Consider the following 19923-nt stretch of genomic DNA (forward strand, 5'->3'; position numbering starts at 1 on the left):
CCAAGACTGCGTCATCCTCAACTGCTTTCCCAGGCCACAGGCAGGGAGCTGGATGGGAAGTGGGGCTGCTGGGATTAGAACTGGCACCCGTATGGGATCCTGGCGCAAGCAAGGAGAGGACTTTAACTGCTAGGCTACCGCGCCGGACCTTTTTACATTTTTCAATATCTTTTTTATACTTTGTAGCCTCCAAATAAAAAGAAAAAGGAGAAGGAACGCTGCACTGCCCTTCAAGACAAGCTTCTTGAAGAAGAGAAAAAACAGATGGAACATGTACAGAGAGTTCTACAGAGACTGAAACTGGAAAAGGACAACTGGCTTTTAGCAAGTAAGTTATTGCAGTTGTTACATTCTGCTGCTGTTAAGTTTAATGCTTTATCATTCTGAATGTCCTTGTATTTTAACTCAGTGTTCACTCTTCCATTTTTTGGTTATTCATAAATGCAGAGTCAACCTCACATGGTCACTGAAGGAACTGATTAAGATTGCTGGTGAAATGATGCCATTGGCAACTTATTACTTACCTTTTCTCTATAAAGTCATTTTTTGGGGAAATCACAGAGTAAAAAGATAGTATTAACTTAGGCATAGCAATTTGGTTACAAACTATAAATAGTTTGTGGTGTTTTGGCATTCTCTACACTACAGTTAATATGTTGTCATGTTTAGTGACCTTCAGGCACTCGAGGAAGAAATTTACCACTTAATATATTCTTCCCTTATTTTTAGAATCTACCAAAAATGAGACCATCACAAAATTTCTACAGCTGTGTATATTTCCTCGATGTATTTTTTCAGCAATTGATGCTGTTTACTGTGCTCGTTTTGTTGAATTGGTACATCAACAGAAAACTCCAAATTTTTCCACACTTCTTTGCTATGATCGAGTAAGTTCTTTTTATTGCAACGCTTAAAAAGAAAGTCTTGCACAAAGACATAGCTGAACATTATCATCTGCAGGTATATTACTGTGTGTGTGGTTAAAAGCATGATCTCAGGAGCCAAGTGCCTGAATTTGAATCCTAGCTCTTCTGCTTTCTAGCTATATGCTCTTTGGCAAGTTATTTCAACTGTCGATACCTCAGTGTTCTTATCTGTATAACAGGATTATAGTACTTTTTTTTTTCTATAAGATTGCTGTGAGGATAAAATGAGTCATATCTGAAAAGCAGTTTGAGTATTACCTGGTGTGTGATAACCTAGTAACTCAGCATTTGAGGTCACATGTTGATTGTTACTAGGTAGAACTTGTTCTACTTCGTTCCTGGGGGAAAAAAACCAAACCAGAATAGTCGCAAAAGTTGCACCATCACGCATTCATAGATGCTGGGAAGCTTTTCAGGATGGTCATGTTCTCAGATTGGTACCCATTTTTCTTGCCACGTTTTGTGGTTTACACTTGATCTTAGCCAAACGACCAAGAAGCAATCCATTTTGTGGTTTACAGTTGTGGCGTGTGTTATACAGCATGTCAGCTGCCTGTATCAGGTTTGCCTCTGTTTTCTATTCCTTAACTCCAGTAATATGTGTGGTTATTATGTGATAATGATGGTAGTCTTTTCTTCTCTCACTGCAAACTTGCTTTCTTTTATAAAAGCTTTTTTTTTTTTTCTAAAATTGCTTTACAGATGTGCTGTTTCTGCACAAAAGTCAAAGTCTCCAGAGGTCTCTGCAAGTGGGAATGTAATAGGGGGGGATACATTTTGTTACACTTCCCTGTTAACATTATGACAAGATATTTTTAATGTTTTTAAACTGAGACTGACTTTGATTTTACTTTTTAAACTTTTTTCCCCATAGGTTTTCTCTGACATAATTTATACAGTTGCAAGCTGTACTGAAAATGAAGCTAGTCGATATGGGAGATTTCTTTGCTGCATGTTAGAAACCGTGACCAGGTGGCACAGTGATAGAGCCACATATGAAAAGGTATGACTGGTACATTTTTACCTGTGTATGTAATGACCACTTGCAGTAATCTTTCAACTGTTTCATTTTTAAGACGACAGTCACGATTAAGATTTGGTTGTCAAACGGTATTTTAAAAGCACAATACTGATTCATGTAAAGTGCTGCACAATTTTATTTCAAACTGATCCTCCAAATTAACATTAAACAAGCTGCACCTCCCTGTGAAAACTACCTCTCATCCAATATATGTAATGTTTTTACATGCAGTCAGTTACCTAGTTGACTTGACTTTGAGTTTGTACTCTTTTTATGAGACACTTCTTTTTTTCTTTAGGAATGTGGAAACTACCCAGGATTCCTTACCATATTACGGGCAACTGGATTCGATGGTGGAAATAAAGCTGACCAATTAGACTATGAAAATTTTCGACATGTTGTACACAAATGGCATTACAAGCTAACCAAGGTAAAAAACGAATGGTGTTTTAAAGGTCATTTTTTTTTTCTCTTTATATACATGTCCTCTTATAATGCATTGTAAAACATTTGTTGCAGGCATCTGTACATTGCCTTGAAACAGGCGAATATACTCACATCAGGAATATCTTAATTGTACTCACGAAAATACTTCCTTGGTACCCAAAAGTTTTGAATCTGGGTCAAGCGTTGGAGAGAAGAGTGCATAAAATCTGCCAAGAAGAGAAAGAGAAGAGGGCTGATCTATATGCATTGGCTATGGGGTAACAGAATTATACTTTAATGTGATTTATGAGATTAGATGACAGAAGGATTCTGAAGACACTCGAAATGTTTAACAGTGTTGAAGTTTATCTTCTGCCTCATTTCAGGAGATTATGGGAGATTATGCGATCATGTTCCCACAGTCTGGTGAGAGTTGTTGCTTCCGATGATCAAGCTCCGGTCTAAACTGGATGATAGTTTCAAAACTCATATATAATCCACCTGAAATGGGAGGAAATGTAGTTTTACCATTATAGAGTTGTCAGATCTTACGGCGCAAAAGACGTTAAGTCATCTTAGTTTGAGTGTTAGTTCATTTTGAGATTTTTTTTTTATTTGTAGGAAAGTCTTCCAGGGTTCTGAGAAATTAACGTTTTTTTTGGGATTCTCTTGGACCAAGTAGTGGAGCGAATCATTTACTTATTTTGTTCTTTGAACCCCATGTTTGTATTTTTTTGTTTTGTGTTTGTATATTTAAACACTTTGTGCGACTTTCAGCTACTCTGGGCAGTTGAAAAGTAGAAAGTCATACATGATACCAGAAAATGAGTTTCATCACAAAGATCCCCCTCCGAGGAATGCTGTCGCCAGTGTACAAAACGGGCCTGGTGGTGGGCCTTCTTCATCGTCGATAGGAAGTGCATCTAAGTCGGATGAAAGCAGTACCGAGGAGACTGGTATGCTTATTTTCAGACACTTAAAAGAAGATTGTGTTTTAGGACTGTGTCATGTGCTGTAGCACACGAAAAATGCCATGGCTGCTTAGCATTACCTTTTATTTCTGTTGCTGTTGTTCCCTGGTAGGAGTATTAATAACTAAGAGCTAATCAGCCATTTGCTTCTTCCTAGTTATTCCCTAATTATTTTGCTGTGCAACTGCTTATTTACTTTGGCGGGGGGGATTTGTTAAATAAAACCATATTTTTTATTTCAGATAAATCAAGGGAGAGATCTCAATGCGGTGTGAAAGCTGTTAATAAAGCATCTAGTGCCACCCCAAAAGGGAATTCAACCAACGGGAACAGTAGCTCTAACAGGTAGGAGCACTGGGCTTCAGGTCAAAACCATGTTGGACTTCGAAATTTTGTAGGAACCCTTATGTTGGTGATATGCTTATATCCTAGTTCTGATGATTATATTTGTCCTGTTGGGATATGCAGGAGGATAATGAGGTTAAATGATTGCTAAGGCTAGTGTGTGTAAAAAGGTCTTCAGTAATTAAGAGTGGTGACGGAGCCATCCAGCTAAGTAATCCATCCAGCTAAATCCATCCACTGATCGTATCCTTTTGTGTTTGTGGAATATAATTGGGTTTGTTGACTTGTCATCCTCAAAAAGGGCCTATCCTTTTTAAAATCTTTTTTTGATCTACTAGTGGATTTATTATGGTTGAAGAAGTTCTTTTTTACTCGATGTAAAGGTTGTCATTTAGTTTTCAAAAGGCTGTCCTTAATTCCAGAATTTTTGACGCTAATGACAAAGTCTTTATTCTAAATGTGGAATGTATTTTATGATTCCTTTAAGTTTTAAAATCATATGTTTTTAATCCTTCAGCAGCAAAGCTGTTAAAGAAAATGACAAAGAAAAAGGCAAAGAAAAAGAAAAAGAGAAAAAAGAAAAAACTCCAGCTACGACTCCAGAGGCCAGAGTACTTGGTAAAGATGGGAAAGAAAAACCAAAGGAAGAGCGGCCAAATAAGGAAGAGAAAGCAAGAGAGACCAAGGAGAGAACACCTAAATCTGACAAAGAAAAAGAAAAATTCAAGAAGGAAGAAAAAGCTAAAGATGAGAAGTTTAAGACCGCTGTCCCCAATGTAGAAGCAAAGTCGTGTCAAGAGCGAGAAAGAGAGAAGGAGCCGTCCAGAGAGAGAGATATAGCAAAGGAAATGAAGTCAAAGGAAAACGTTAAAGGAGGAGAAAAAGCACCAGTGTCTGGGTCACTGAAGTCACCTGTTCCCAGATCAGATCTTCCAGAGCCTGAAAGGGGCAAGTATACTTTTCTTTGTTTTTAAACGTTTGTTTTTATTGGAAAGTCAGATTTACAGAGAGAATGAGAGAGAAACATTTTCTGTCTGCTGGTTTTCTTCCCAGTTGGCTACAACAGCCCTGAGCTGAGCCCATCCAAAATCAGGAGGCTGGAGCCTCCTCGGGGTCTCCCATGCGGGCACAGCGCCCCAAGGCTTTAGGCCGTCCTCCACTGCTTTCCCAGGCCATTAGCAGGGAGCTGGAAGGGAAGTGGAGCTGACGGGATATGGACCAGCTCTTGTATGGGTTCCTGGCACATGCAAGCCAAGAATTTGACTAGTCACTGAGTCATTGCGCCTGGCCCAAGTAAACTTTCTTTAAATTTTACTTTTTGTTATTTTTAATGTATTGACAATCTAGGGATTTTCTTTTGATAGCTAACACTTGATTTAAGTTGATAATTTAAAAAAAATTATTATCTCGGAAATGTGGAGATAGAATTTACTCTGTTTCTTTTTGTCCTAATAGAACAAAAACGCCGCAAAATTGATACTCATCCTTCTCCATCACATTCCTCGGCAGTAAAGGTTAGTATCGCCTGAGGAAGGCAGCGTCCGTATTAGGCTCACCTGTTTGGAATACCAGTGTCCTGACTTCCTTCAAGTCTTGTGCCAAGTATTCACTGGAGCCACTGGAGGTTTTATATGGCATTAGCAAGTGAATTTTTCTGTATTGATGGACTGATTTTTTCCCATTGATTATTTTTATTATAAAAATGTTAAAACTTCAAGGACCTAGCACTAATTTTGTAGCGTTTCAAAGTGCAAGAGAAATTTTACCGAGAAGTGCCTCGCTGCTTTAAGCAGTCTTTTTTGGAGTGCAATAGTAGCTACAAGCAAATGAAATCTTTTCAGCAGAATGGAGCCTATTTTTCGGCATGCATATTGAAGAATACCTAGCACTGAAGACACCCTGGATGAAACAGGATAAACAAGATACCTCTGAATTCATCAAGCTTCTTGATGAGCTTCATACCGATGTGCCTTCTAAGAAGGAATCTTGAAAGGAGTTCCATTTTAAAGTCTCCTTGGTGATCAGTTCTCCTGTAGTTGTGTATATTCAGTGAGCATGCAGCTTCTGTTGTATCTTCCCTTGGAGGTTTGTTTATACCCATTGGGTTCCCAACAAGTTGAACCTTGCGTTACGATAAAAGCAGATGTGGCATCCAATCCTACCACCCAGCAAAGAGAAACCCCAGGCATTCAACTGCAGCACAAAATCGTGGGTGTAGCCTTCTTGAAGACTCAGGGTAGCCATTCCTTGCTCCATATTTAATTTTAATTCTAAAGTCATCTAATTTCATGGAATCTTTGAATTTGCAGTACGTTGAACTTTTAAAACTGTAAGTTATTTATTCTTCATCAAGAGCACTGTGGTGGAATACTGTAATTGATTTTTTTTTCTTTTGTTTATGCCCCCCCCCCTTTTCCTCTGCTTTTCTTTTCCCTTTGTTTTTTATTTATCTATTTGTTTTTTTGTGGGAGGTGTGTGATTTACCATTACAGGTACTTTACAAGAAAGTGATTATTTTATAGACTGGAGTTTGTTTTCTTTTTAATAATGCCACTGAATTTTTTAGTTATGGTTGAAAATGTTTGTGTTTGTATTAAAATTGCTAAGTAAAATTTGAAGCCTCCCAATAAGAAAAAAAAAGAAAACCCCATGAAAATGCAGATTGGTAGTGTTCTTCCACAGTGATCTCCACTATTTTAAGTTTCTGTGGAGAAAAAAGAAAATGTTTTACTTTAAGTCTTTTAAGTTCCTGTTGCTTAAGTACAAAGATATGAGAAATGTGGCATTGGTTTTTATTTTGCAATTATGAGCAGAATAAGATTTTATTTCTCACATTGAGCATATATATTATAGTTTATTTTAAACATTACAACTCCATTACATGATTTTGTTTTGTTTTATTGTTGATATTCATGTTGATAATGCTATCATGAAGTTTATCCTCACAAGTAGAAGCTGATTTATTTCCAGGTTACAGCCATACCTCCCAAAGTTCCTCTGGGTTCTGAGAACAATGCCAGCTCACCTGTCATCTCCATTCATTTTCTACAGGACAGTCTCATCGAACTCAAGGAGTCTTCAACAAAGGTTTGAGTCTTTTAAAATCATCCTGCCTAAGTAAACAAAAAAGTTTTTTTTTTTCCCTTAATGGATACCCTTACTCTAGTAAGTTCAGTAAGCTAGGATCAGTGGAAAAGCATCCAGCTTCCTTAGAATAATCTTTTAAAAGGAAAAAAAAATCTAACCAAAAAACCCACTAGGTCATAATGGTCCCCTCCAGCAAGATTGTTGTAAAGTATGTGTAATGTGGCAACATTTCTATAATTTCTCCATGTTGGCTGTGTTATACATTCTCCTTTTATGCTTTGCACTTTGGAAATATGCTTAAGGTTTGGGGAAGGGGTGATTGTTTTGTTCTGACAATTAAGTTTATTTAATATCTCAACCATAGATCTATTAGGCTGTTTTATGATTGCTTCTTGGGTAACCAAACAAACCAAAGAAATTAATTTTATGCATTTATGTAACTTCTAAAACATGATCCCATCTCAGTTTATGCAGTTCTTTGTGCTTTCTTTAAATCTCCTCTGCCAAGTTACCTTTTTGATAGTTGCAACATTTTAGGAGATTTGATTAATGTAAAATAATCATGCTCTTGCAGGGGAATTCTCAAGCTGTTTGTATTTGCATGTCAGTATTAAATCTTGTTACTCTATTTTGTTGAAAATTCTATTAAATGTAGTGTGAAGTTTGTGTATCTTATCTCAAAGTTCGTTTCAGCATTAAGGTTAAATTGTCCATTGTTTATGTTGTCTTCATTAGAAAATTTGAATCCTCCTTTGCTTTGATTTTCTGCTTTGGCTTCTTTTATAACTGCTAATTATGAGCCCTTATTGGTGAACCAGATGAAATTTTGAAATGGAGCCAATTGTCATTACTAACTGCTTTTAGATCCATAGCTTTATAAATGAAATGTCTGTGGGTACTGTGCAAGTGAGCACTAATTTTAAAAGGTTATATTAGTCAACAAGCTTGTCTTAAAACTAGCCTTGTTTTTTTTTAAACATATTATTCAAAAAAGTATCTGCTGTACGTATAAGTACATTCTTTGACGTAAAACTTTCTTATTGTCTAAATTAATTGTTGTTTTATAGTAGATCTTCCTAACAGATTTGGAATTCTGTTGTCATTATTACCCATCAGTGGCTTGTGGAGGCTATTTTAAATTCAGGGATTAGCAGTGGTAACTCAGGAGTATTTATTTATTGAAACATCCTTTGAAGCAATTTGAGATCTGTTAAAATTAACTGGATTTTCTAACGGGTAATGAAGATTATTGCTCCTCACATATTTCAAAAGCCTTTTGGAAATGTGTTATTATATGACATATCTCATTTTGGTTCACAAAAACGCTGTGAGAAAATAGGCAGTTTCTTTTTGATACACCAGAAACTAAAAAGCTTAAATCTTTTCCAAGTGGCATACAACTTCGTAAAATCAGCATGAACTAAAATCCAGGTTCCTCCCTGCTTGTCCGCTTTTGAACTTCTTCAGTGTGCTTGCCTTGGCTTTTCTTTTTTTTCTACAGTGATTCAAATCAATTTACCCACCATTTAAATAAAAAGCGAATTTGTGGGCAAAAGAAAAATTTGAAAATGGCATGAATAATATACCTCCTAAAACTATGTGGCTCATTCTCTTTTTTGGGTTTTTGTAAGTAAGATTAGCTATTCAATAAATATTTGCCATGCATTCTTGAACCTTTGGACTTAGGTAATGCTCCCAGTGTACTGGTTAGCATCATAACCAATATTGACAAATTTTTTTATGTTTCTAGAATGTCTAATAGCACATGAATGTCTCAGAAAACTTTTTTTCTGCTGGACTTTGATCTCTAAAATTGATCACGGCTTCACTGTTGGGGGTAGCTTTTTACTTAGAGGATTTGGAAAATTTATGTCAATTTTTCTTGTTTTCTTGTTGCTTGTACATAAACAAAACTGTTTCCTTGTTTAATTATGCTTTGCTTTTGAATTTGCTTTAATATTTGCTATTTTCATTTTGTAATCCATGATAAACGTAATACATGGATTTTGCTTTTCCAGTGAGATTAAAGGGAGAAATAGTTTATTATCTAAATATTTTATTCAGCCAGCATTCCTTATTTGAAGCTGATGCTATTTCCAGGTTGCATTAATTGTGTTTTGAACTACTAGTGCTAGTAAGTAGATATATTTGATGAAAAAAGTGTTGCTCTCTGTAACTTCTCTCTGTAACTTCGGAGGGCAGTTAAAACTAGCTCAGTTACAAGATGGGGGGACCTGAGTACCTAAACTCATCACTTGCTGCCTCCCGGGATCTGCATTTGCTGGAAGGTGGAGTTGGGTGCAGAGATGAGACTCAAACCCAGGCCCTCCAGTATGGGATGTAGGCTCCCTGGAATAGTGTCTTCACTGCTGTGCCAAAAGTCCACCTGCAAGCCGTTAATCTTGGCAACCAGTGTGTATACTAGGTCCCAGGAATATTTAACATAGAAATGGCATCTTAGCACTCTTCCCATATCAGAAACTGTGTTTTGTCAGAAATAAGGCCAATGTAAAAAAAAAAAATGTAAGAATTGTTCAGAATGTGAATTGCATAATTAATAGACAGTTGAAGTACTGGTGACATTTGACCTGTTTTTTGAAGGTTAACTGAGATTTTAAAAAGATGAAGATGAAAATTGTGTGGTCATTGCAGTTGAGAAAACTGCTAGGAAGGACAGAGGATAATGATAGCCAATAGAATGCATCGGTTTGCTATATAGCAGGGTGAATTTACACGAAGTCTGAAAGAGTTGGGAGTGTTTAAGCCTGAGGAGTATGCATTTTAATCAGTAGGTAATGAGAAATTTTATGGTTTTGTGGAAAGATCTATTAGAAAAGTCTAGAAATAAGAAATTGAGTTGGATACATTTCTATACTAAGAATGTCTGATTGTCTATCAATTAAGTGATTTGGCTTTTTATATTAATAGAAAATTTGAATATTAACAGAAAAAAGTCCTAGGAAAGTTTCTCAGTTTCTTACAGTACAGGATCCAAGTACGCATAGTTAAAACTTGGTTCTTCTGGAGGGTTGTGCGTATTTGTGATGACAAGCCTTCCTCCACTCCCGAATACTTAGAGAAATCTTCCTTGAATGTTGAAGTGATATATTATTCGCTACTTCTAAAGTCTCAAGGAATGAATAGACCTCACAGAGAAAAATTGTCATTTAAGGCATTGTGTCTAGCAAGAGTGTTTTTGACACAATACTTGTATAACTATTTTTCAGCCTCTTGCTTTGCTATTAATAAACACTTTGTCAATTTCACTTAATCATCTACTTTTAAACATTTAAATTTTGAAGAGTCTACTTCTGACTTGTTCTGCGAATATTTCTGAGCCAACTGACTTGAAAATGTTTGGAGTTTAAAAAATAGTGCCTCATTCTCAAGCTGATTGTTTCATGTTTTCCTTTGAATGTAAATGATTTCTTCATGTAAAAATATTTGATTTTAGAGTCACTCTTTCATTCTTGAGGTTTATCTAGAATTGTGTAGTTACATAATGAATTATATTCACCATCCTGTTCCCCAATGCCTTTAATGTCTGAAATTAAGCATAATAAGTGCCCTACAGTTATATGTATGATTGCTTTCTACTTTGTAAATATTTTTAGAGTGAATTTTCATACTTATAACTTGCATAAGTAGGGCTATCTTTCAAATTATTTGCAGTTAGAATATCCTTGATGTTCGGGTGTTTTTCCTATAGGCCTTTTGGCAGAGGAGAATATTCATCATTTTTCAGTCTTTGAGTTGTTTCATCATCCTTAACTGTCAGTATGTTTTCCTGAGTCAGTAACAGTGTACCATCAGCTGTGGTTATTTGACAGAAACTGGGATGTATTCAGAAGAATATGTAGTCTTTACCTTTGTAAGGACAATTTAGGATGATCTCTGCATGCCTTTCACTGAGACAGAAGAGAATTGTTAATAAAGCCATGGCTAGGTTTTATTTTTGTAACTTTACTCACCGTTGTCATTGATTGCCCAATAAGTGATTAGTTTAAAATTTCCATCACTGTGAGAGCTTAGATTTTATGTTTTTATAGTAGGAAGAAATCAGGTCCCTATTTTTTCTTATGTTGGCTGTCTGAATGGTGATCATAGATTTTTATAGTAGAGCAATCAGGAGAACTCTGCTTGTGAATTCACTAATTAATATTAGAACCAGCAAAGAACTGATTGAGTTTAAGCGGAGTATTTTTTAATGTGGTCAAGAGTTAATGCCTTTGTGTAATGTGTGCCAGATAAACTCCCCTGCCCTTTTTTATTTAACATTTTGAAATCTATACAGCTGACCAATTTTGACTTGGGGGTCTAACTACCAATTGTCTTTTCATTTAATAACAGACAAATGATGCCAATACTGGAAAATTAATAATCTTTAGTAATATTACCTTAATTTAACAGCTCTACATTAATCATACTCCTCCACCACTATCCAAGAGTAAGGAGAGAGAAATGGACAAGAAAGATTTGGACAAGTCAAGGGAAAGATCCAGAGAAAGAGAGAAAAAAGATGAGAAGGACAGGAAAGAACGGAAAAGGGTTTGTAATTTTTTTCCAATTAGTTTGAAAAGCACATTATCATGTTTGTTGCCTTTTGGAAAATACTACTTTGTTTCTTAGCAGCCTGTTTTAACTGAAGTTTTCAACCCTAAAGTGTGTTTGCGTCTTTTACAGTAATAAAGATCTTCCAGCCTAGTAAGCTCTGCCAGCTATGCTTATCTTTCAGACCATTTTTCTAAGTGTGTGAAGCTACTGCAAGTGTTCTCCAATTCTAGTTAACTATGCTTTTCTTAATATAAGAGCAGTACTTTAAAAAAAAATGTAAACCCTTGATCAATGTAGATCACAATTTTCGATTTTAGGATCACTCAAACAGTGACCGCGAAGTGCCACCGGACATAACCAAGAGGCGTAAAGAGGAAAATGGAACAAGTAGGTCTACTTACTAGTAAATCTCTTTGAAGTAATTGTGAATTAGGAAGGACTTTCATGATTCTCTTTTGCAATTGTAGTGGGGGTATCAAAACGCAAAAGTGAAAGTCCATGCGACTCTCCTTACCCAAATGAGAAAGACAAGGAAAAAAATAAGTCAAAATCTTCAGGCAAAGAAAAAAGTGGTGATTCGTTTAAATCTGAGAAGATGGACAAAATCTCTTCTGGTGGCAAAAAGGTAAATTAGGACAAAAGTGCTATGTGTTTTTTCTTTAAAAATGATTCCTTGAAGAGTTGACTGAACAGCGCTTTTGTTTTTGTCTTCTTGGTAAATATGTATTTGAAAGACAGCAGGGGAGTTGCTGGAGGGAGGAGGAGAGTTACCCTGCTGCTTCACTCCTGGGCCAGGCTTACGCCAGGAGCCTAGAACTCCTTCCAGGTTTCCAACTTGTGACAGGGGTCCAAGCTTTTGGAATAGTTCCTGCCGCCTTCCCAGATCCATTAGCAGGGAGCTGGATCAAAAGTGGAGCAGCCGCTTAACCTGCTGATCCCTGTGGTGGCCCAGAGCCTTTTCATAATGAATGAACTCTTTTCAACTACTGGGCATTAGAAGGTAGCAGACAAGGTGGGAGAGGGAAGGCTGACCAGGGGAGCAGAACCAGTTTAGTCTCAAATTACTGCGTGGAGAATCAGTGGCTTTTGGGAATTCTGTTCCTTTTCCTTGCATTCTTTTACTTTCTCAACTACTTCTGTTCAGTTTTTTCTCTATCAGTATTTTGATGTGTGAAAATTGTTTCTTTTGGTGGAGTCCAGTATATGTTTCTGTTCTACTTTTGTTGCTTTTGCTCTTGGTACCCCTTTTTTGAGAAAAATTATAGCTGGTGGGTGACGAAAAGGGATTTTGAACTAATTTTTACAATTGGTTTTCTTTTCCCCATCTCATCTCACCATTCCTTATAGGAATCCAGACATGATAAAGAAAAGATAGAAAAGAAAGAGAAAAGGGACAGTTCAGGGGGAAAGGAAGAGAAGAAACAATATCCTTTTCATTTTGTTAATGCTTTCAGGGTAGTGGAAAAGTTTTGATACTGGATATGTTTAGAATTACACCTTGTATTGTACACTCTAAATGCTAAGGTCTTCATAACGTTTTTAATGGTCTTTTGAAATAACTCTCTTTCATTGGTAGCTGAAGCATTTCATGCTGCCAAAGGGTTTATAATCTTCATGGTTATATTGTCACCCAGAGGGGAAAGGGGAATAGAAAGAAGTCTTGGGCGGAGGGGCATGGGAAATAGAAGGGCCAATGCTGTAGTAGATGTGAGCGGAGAGCTGGGAAGTTTGAACTTCACGTGCTGCTCAGAACTGATTAGGCCTGAACACTGGGGAATTGCCTAAAAGTTGAGGCACTCTTTTCCATCCCCCCTAATGTTGTTTTCCCTTAATTTGTCATCTACTCATAAGTCCTCAGATAAACACAGATAATGAAGACTTTAAATCAAGGTGAGTGCTTTCTTCTGTTTGTTTACAGAAAGAAGTATAGCATTAAGGAACTAATAAAATGTTTAAGAAACTAAAATCATTTTGTAATATAATAGCTACTTGATTTATATTCACCTAAACATGAAGATCATGTCTTTGGATGTGGACATAAGCAATATTCATAGTTATTTTTAAAGCTGTTTTCAATATAAGCATTCTGAGTAGCCATACTTTGTTTGAAAAGCACTAGAGTGTATTTAAGAGTCTGATTTTCTTGTCAGCACTCAATCTTTTCTGATCCTGGGTAGTTAAAATTACTTTTTCAAAATATCTAGCGTCGTGTAAGTAGTGTTGGTATTTTTCATTTTACAGGCAAATCATCAGGGGCTGCTGATGCGTAGGATGGAGAAGGTCTATTAGCCAGTGTAGCCAGGACTCCAACCTAGGCTTTATCTTTGCTATTTTCAGTTCCTTCTACCTCTCATACAGACATGCAATCTAAAGATTTTTAGAGTTCTTTTGTCCTTTTTCTTCTACTTTTCACCCTTTACAAAGCTAGAAAATAAGGTCTCTACTTTTAGTTCCAGAATTTAAGATGTACAACTTTGTTTTCAAGATAATTTCATAATGTGTTACATGAAATTGAAAAACTATTTTAGCCATTTTAAATAAAAGTGTGTGTCCATTTTAATGGACAGGATGTCACTTTCTTCTGTTTTATTTATTTTTCTTTGAGGCGCTCACACACACACATAAACATACACCCCCCATTCTCTGGTTTACTCCCCAAATGTCTACAATACATAGGGCTAGGCCCAGACCATAGTCAGAATCCAAGAGTTGAACACAATGAAAACTCTGGCTCCTAACTCTGCCTTCCTGGTAGGCAAGAGATAATGGCTCAAGTGGGGTCACCTTCACCCACGAACAATACCCAGATTGAGTTCCTGCTTTCAGCCTTGCACTGTCCCAGCCCCTGTGGGCCTTTGTAGAGGAAATTGGCAGAGGAGAGCATCATCTATCTGCCTGTCTGATGGCTGACTCTCAAATATATAAAACCCAAAATGAAGTACAATAATGAAAGCTGGGTTCCAATGACTTAAATAATATTCATTAATGCAAATTTTAAAATACAGATGCATACAATACAGCTAACTGCTGACATTTCTTGAGAAATTAAAATCCTTGGCCTAAAATATTGAATTACAGGGATACAGAAAAACTCAAGATCTGGGGGCAAGTATGAGCTCAGCATAGCACCTCATTTACCAAAGGACTGTCAAAAGTTTGACAAGGTCAGCATTCATTTGGTGAGACCATACATATCAAATTAAGGTGGATAAGTCAAAGGATGGCTCTTAGGAGATAATTTTAATAGACAGGAATACATAAAGAAGATTAAAGTAGTGAAGAGATTAAAAGTAAAGCAGCTAGGAATATTGAAGAAATTAAATCCAGAAGAGGTACAAAGACTTTTCAGGTAGCAGAAGATGCAGGGAAAAAGAAACAGAAAGGATTTTAAACTACAAATAGGAAACAGGCAGGACAGGTATTTGCTTATATCTCATGCATAGGAATGTCTGATTCAAGTATTGACTCCAGTTCCTGACTCCGAATTCCTGTCAGTGCACATAGGAGTTTTGGGGAGTTTGATCATAAAATTAAAAATTATTTGTGTGCTTACAAAGGCATGCCTTGATTTTAAAAAAGGCAGATGTTCTATTTGCCTTTTCTTTTTTAAAAATTTTACCTCTTATTATTATTGTAATTTTATGACGCAGTTCCATAGATCATGGGATTTCCCTTACCCCCTCCCCAATTCCCTGCCCCCTCACTGAGTTCCCCTATATTATTACTGTGGTATAGTTCTTCATACACAGTCATATGTCCATTATTGTGTGCATGGACAATGGCAGAGAGTCCAGCATCCTATTGTCAAGATATAATAAACAGTTTCATTGGGAGTCCATCCTTGTCTGGAAGTAGAGATGCATGGATTTTGATTTGTTGTTGTTGTTGTTTCATCTCTCTAAATCACTTTCTTCTGATTGAACTATTTGCCTTTTCTTTTCTCCGGTTTCCAGCTGTTTTTTCCAGACCCCTGTACATTTCAAATTTGCTGCTTCTACCAATTCTATATACAAAAAAAAAAAAAAGGTTTTTAAATCAACTGCCTCAACTCTGAGAGGATGCTGTTTAAGGAAATTTTGTGCTTAATTTTCTGATTGCTGGACAATGTAGAGTTGGTGGTGGAAATGTAGAAAAGCGACAATCTTATAATGTAGAATCTATTATGACTTTTTAAAAAAGAAAAACTTAGGGGTCCACATAACTTTCACCATAAAATGATGTTTGAAAATGTAATCTTGGTACTGCAGAGTGTGGGCTACCTTTAGTTGAAATGTGTCCTATAGCCATGCTATTAGCAGTAACAGTGTACAGCAACAGTTATAGGATAGGGGTCTGCCTTAGAAACTGTGCCGACTCTGAACTGATCCTGACATGCCATCCTCTGGCCTAGGTGTGTGACCCCTTATGTACAAACATAGGGTTTCTTAGGTACAAAGGATAAAGTCATATTAAAAAAAAAAAAAAACAAAGTATGTTGCAGGTGATGTGGTATAAACTCAAAGAAAAGAAAAATTATCATTCTGCTGAAATTACATTTCCAGAGGATGAGTTTGGCAATGTTTCATCACAATGTGACTGTACCTTGGTGGCAGCTAGCTCTTGCTGAGTTCTTTGAACTTGGGGGAGGGTTTTCAAGTGTGTAATCGGAACACTTCAGTGTTATTTTCTTCAAACCGTCTGGATACTGCTGAGAGACTGATGTCCGGTACCTTCTTTCCGCTTGCTTTTGTACTTGCTGCTTTGTCATTGCAGGGTGTGGACAGACCCCTAAGCTGAAGGTCTCCCAGAGGAGGATGCCAAAGCTCATGCGTCATTCCAGAATGATGTCTCCCCTATTTAAGAGCTTCTGGTGCTGTCCATTTACTGGGAAATCCTGCTTTAAGTCAGAAGATGAATACACACCAACCTCCTCTTGATGAGACATTCCAAAGTCACGGATGTTCTGAACATTGTTTCCACCTCCACATAGTTTCTTGCAGCAAGGTCCCTGTGTTATACAATTTTTACTCAAGATACGCTACCCAGAAGCATCTAATGAAAATTTCACTGAGTTTTAGTTCTTCCTTCTTTCTTAGAAAGAGAGGAAATTGCCTCCTGGAACCAGTTCCTTGATGATGTAGATAGGTTGTCGCTTTGTGTGAACTCCTGTAAGTAGGAGAACATTGGGATGATGATAATGCTCGAAGATTTTGGCTTCTTGTCAAAATTTTAATTTCATTTCCCTGAAAGGATCTTTATATATTTTAACAATAGCAACAATTTTATCCTTCAGTGTTCCCTTAATTATGTTTTCACAATTTCAGTTGCTTACTAATTCTCCTAAAGTAACATCTGCGTGACTGAGAAGCCGTTTCTTATTGCCTAATGATGGCCCATATTGATAGTCATGTTCTTTATTGGAGCGTTGACTTTTTTTTTTTCAATTTAAAATTTAATAAGATCACCATTTTAAAATGTGCAGTTCTGTGGCTTTTAGTACATTCATTATGCTGTGCAATCATTGCCATTGTCTAATTCCAGAACATTTCTGTCACTTTGAAAAGAAAGCCCAGAGCTGTCAGCCATGCATTTAATTCTCTCCTTATCCTAACCCCTGGTATTCATTGATATACTTGGTCTCTATGGGTGTACCTAATGTGGACAATGCATATATATGGAATCATGGAATATGTGGCATTTTGTATCTGGGTTCTTTGACTTAGCATCATATTTTCAAGGTTCATACATATTGTAGCATGTCAGTACTCCATTCCTTTTTAAGGCTAAATAATATTCCATTGAGTGAATGTGTACCATATTTTGTTTGTCCATTCATTATTTGATGGATAGGAACAATGACTTTTTAAGTGTTAAAATTGTAAGTTCAACATTAGTGTATCTATAATTATTATTGATAATGTCAAGATTATACATGGTGTGAACAGAATACTGTGTAGAAATATGACATGTAAATTATTTGTCAGCATTTCATAGAAGTGTGATTTTCTAAGGCCCCTTCTAGCTCTGGTTTTATGAACTATGTGAATGTAGTATTTTCATCAGTAATGTATTGAGCATTTATTTAAACTTTGAGAACAATGTTAGGCAGATATGAAGCTATTTGCCACATATTGTAATGATCATGTTTTGCATTGATTTCGATATGCAGTATTTGAAAAATGTCAATAATACATAAGGAAAGGAGTATAATTGAGTCAATATATTTTTAAAACAATTTTTATAATTTAGCATACATTGCATCTTAATATGTCACTATTGAAATTGTCCTTATGAAAAATGTAATGTCATTTTTTTTGTTGATCATGTAAAATTGAATTTGTTACATGTTCTGTTTATTTTGGATAAGCTGTGCTTACGCCTGAAATGTTCTGGTTGCTGTGTCATTTTTTGTCCTCACAGCTTTGTCTTCCCCAGCTCTTTGCTAGCTCTTCTCATACACATAATAAGTTTACTACTTTTTGTTTTTTAAAAAGTCATAATGTGCTTTATTTGTTTCTAAGAGTGGGCAATAAGAAAAAATGTGCAAATATTTTATTTTTTGGGGGGCATTCAATCCTTTATCATTTTTGGAAGTTACTAATTTTCCTTTCTTTCTTTGTTTCTTAAAGCCACTTACCTTTTTTTTCTCCTCTCTGTTCACCTCTGCCTTTTTTTGCTTCATCCTTTCTCTTCTCCTTCCCACTCGTCCTTCCCTCCTTCCTTCGTTCTCTATCATTGTGATCACTTTGTTTTTTTCAGGTGATATTGGAAAGAAATTGTTCATCTGTGACCAGAAAATAATTTTCCTGAGTAAATTGCTGGGAATTATGAATCGAAGAGAGCCCATTTTCATCTCCTTTAGTTATTCAGTTATCAGCTTTATTGCTCTATGCTGAAAATATAAAATTGTTGAATTGTGCATTACTGTAATTTAACTTGTTGCTTGGTTTCTACTTGTTTATTTTCAGTAATGGCTGAAAGTGTAAACTGTTTGATATTTTAGCACAATGTGCTGCATACAGTTTCCAACAAGCAAATAAGGGTTACATGTGTACAGAATTTCACTTTTGGTTAATTACATATTGCCTGGGTTTAATTGTTCTTCGTACGCCCTACTCCCCTATCTACTTCCTTTTTACTATTTGAAAAATAAAAAAAAATTATTGAACTGTTTGAATTTACCTCATTTTAAAACTCTTTTAATTTATTGTTTGGCCTGTTTTTAATGCTAGTCACTAAACGTGGGAGCAGCATCTTATGTAATGCTTGGGAATCATTTTATATGATGCATTTACAACATTAAAATTTGTTTGAAAAGGAAAAAGGTACCAGTGCTCACTTGTCCCTTGCCATTTTTCTTCCTTATAATTATGTTACACAAACCTTGGCAGAGGCAAGGGATCAGAAGTTTGTTGTGTTTTAAGTCTATAGCTGCAGGAGCTTTGTATTGCTGTGCTTTCATCTTGGAAAAGTTTCACAGTGGCATTTTTAAACAAATTTTTTATCTACTGAATTCTACCAGTGTAATTTTTTTCTAAATAAACAAGTGTTTTCTCATCTGATTGTGTATATCATTGTTTATTCAGAATAACTAGCAAAAATGATTCAAGATGCTTCCTAGCCCTTTTCACTTTTTACTAAGTCCACGAGTGGCCTTGTTTTTAAATGATACATCATATTTGAAAGAAGCCTTGTTTGATTTCCTCTGCACACAGGATAGACCAGCTAACAGCAGGCCTTAAGCGATCCATTTTCCCCCATTGCCTTGGATACAATGATACCTATAGAAATAAATAATTTTAGAGACCAATAATAAAAAGGAGAGTATTTTACAATGGGATTGAGAAATGTTGAGCAGATCTTTGAGTTGACAAGAGGGTATTTATAAAGATAGATGCTCCTTTTCAGCTAATTGTTAAAAATCGATGATCAGAGTAATTATTTATGGGCAAATGATCCATTGTATGATTGTTGAGTGTCTGCCATGGCCTAAAACAAAGGAAATATTTTCTTGGTGTCCTTTCTTTTTTTTTTTTTTTTTTTGAGGAAAGAACTGTGGTGTACATCAGAATTATTTGTCTGAGATGTATCAGGGAAGAGCTTTCTAGTTCTGATTAGTTAACATCACTAGCTCTTCTCTCTGGTTCTTTTACCAAGCAAAACATTGATAAGCTTTGCTTGTGGGTAGAAACACATGGATAATGAAAACACTAACTTTGCGTTTAGCTGCAAAAATCATGTGTGCTGTAAATAACGAATGTGTTAATTTTTTTAAAAAAAGGTGCATCTGCGTTTTTGTAGTGTTCTGCGTACGAAGGATGCTTCTCGTGTAGTTTGGAAATAAGAGCCAGATGGGTGCTATGGTGTTCAACAGTTCTCTAAAGGGTCAGGTAGTATTTTGAGGCTTTTTGGCCATGTGTTTCATGTTATGACTGTTCAGTACTGCTGTTGCAGTGTGAAAGCAGATATCCAGGACAACTCCACTTACTGGTGACAGACTGAATTTGCCTACTCAGAGAGTGGTGAGTCCTTTAGGAGATTCTTTTAAAAGATGCTTAAGTACTTTTTATACACCAGAGGCAAATCTTAAAGGAAAACGGGTCCCCGTCAAAGC

At 36.2% G+C, this 19923-nt stretch overlaps 1 protein-coding gene across 4 annotated transcripts in view; it reads left to right on the forward strand.

Moving 5' to 3' along the window:
- Nucleotides 1-18477, forward strand: part of THOC2 (THO complex 2) — an 85245-nt gene extending 66768 nt beyond the window's left edge. The window contains exons 24-39 of one of the 4 annotated variants that reach the window (XM_041000014.1): nt 187-328; nt 730-887; nt 1801-1929; nt 2246-2377; nt 2467-2651; nt 3151-3329; nt 3587-3689; nt 4207-4637; nt 5145-5203; nt 6741-6776; nt 11187-11324; nt 11648-11717; nt 11798-11955; nt 12678-12754; nt 13175-13220; nt 16083-18477. In XM_041000014.1, the coding sequence (XP_040855948.1) occupies nt 187-328; nt 730-887; nt 1801-1929; nt 2246-2377; nt 2467-2651; nt 3151-3329; nt 3587-3689; nt 4207-4637; nt 5145-5203; nt 6741-6776; nt 11187-11324; nt 11648-11717; nt 11798-11955; nt 12678-12754; nt 13175-13202 (2025 nt within the window). In that variant the 3' untranslated portion in view covers nt 13203-13220; nt 16083-18477. Of the gene's footprint in view, nt 1-186; nt 329-729; nt 888-1800; nt 1930-2245; nt 2378-2466; nt 2652-3150; nt 3330-3586; nt 3690-4206; nt 4638-5144; nt 5204-6740; nt 6777-11186; nt 11325-11647; nt 11718-11797; nt 11956-12677; nt 13221-16082 lie in introns of those variants that run through there. The other 3 variants (XM_041000015.1, XM_041000012.1, XM_041000013.1) reach the window with 3 other exon arrangements.
- Nucleotides 18478-19923: the final 1446 nt, after the last annotated feature.

This window comes from Ochotona curzoniae, unplaced genomic scaffold (assembly GCF_017591425.1).
Source record: "Ochotona curzoniae isolate NIBS_2020 unplaced genomic scaffold, NIBS_Ocur_1.0 scaffold_1852, whole genome shotgun sequence".
Classification (NCBI taxonomy): domain Eukaryota; kingdom Metazoa; phylum Chordata; class Mammalia; order Lagomorpha; family Ochotonidae; genus Ochotona; species Ochotona curzoniae.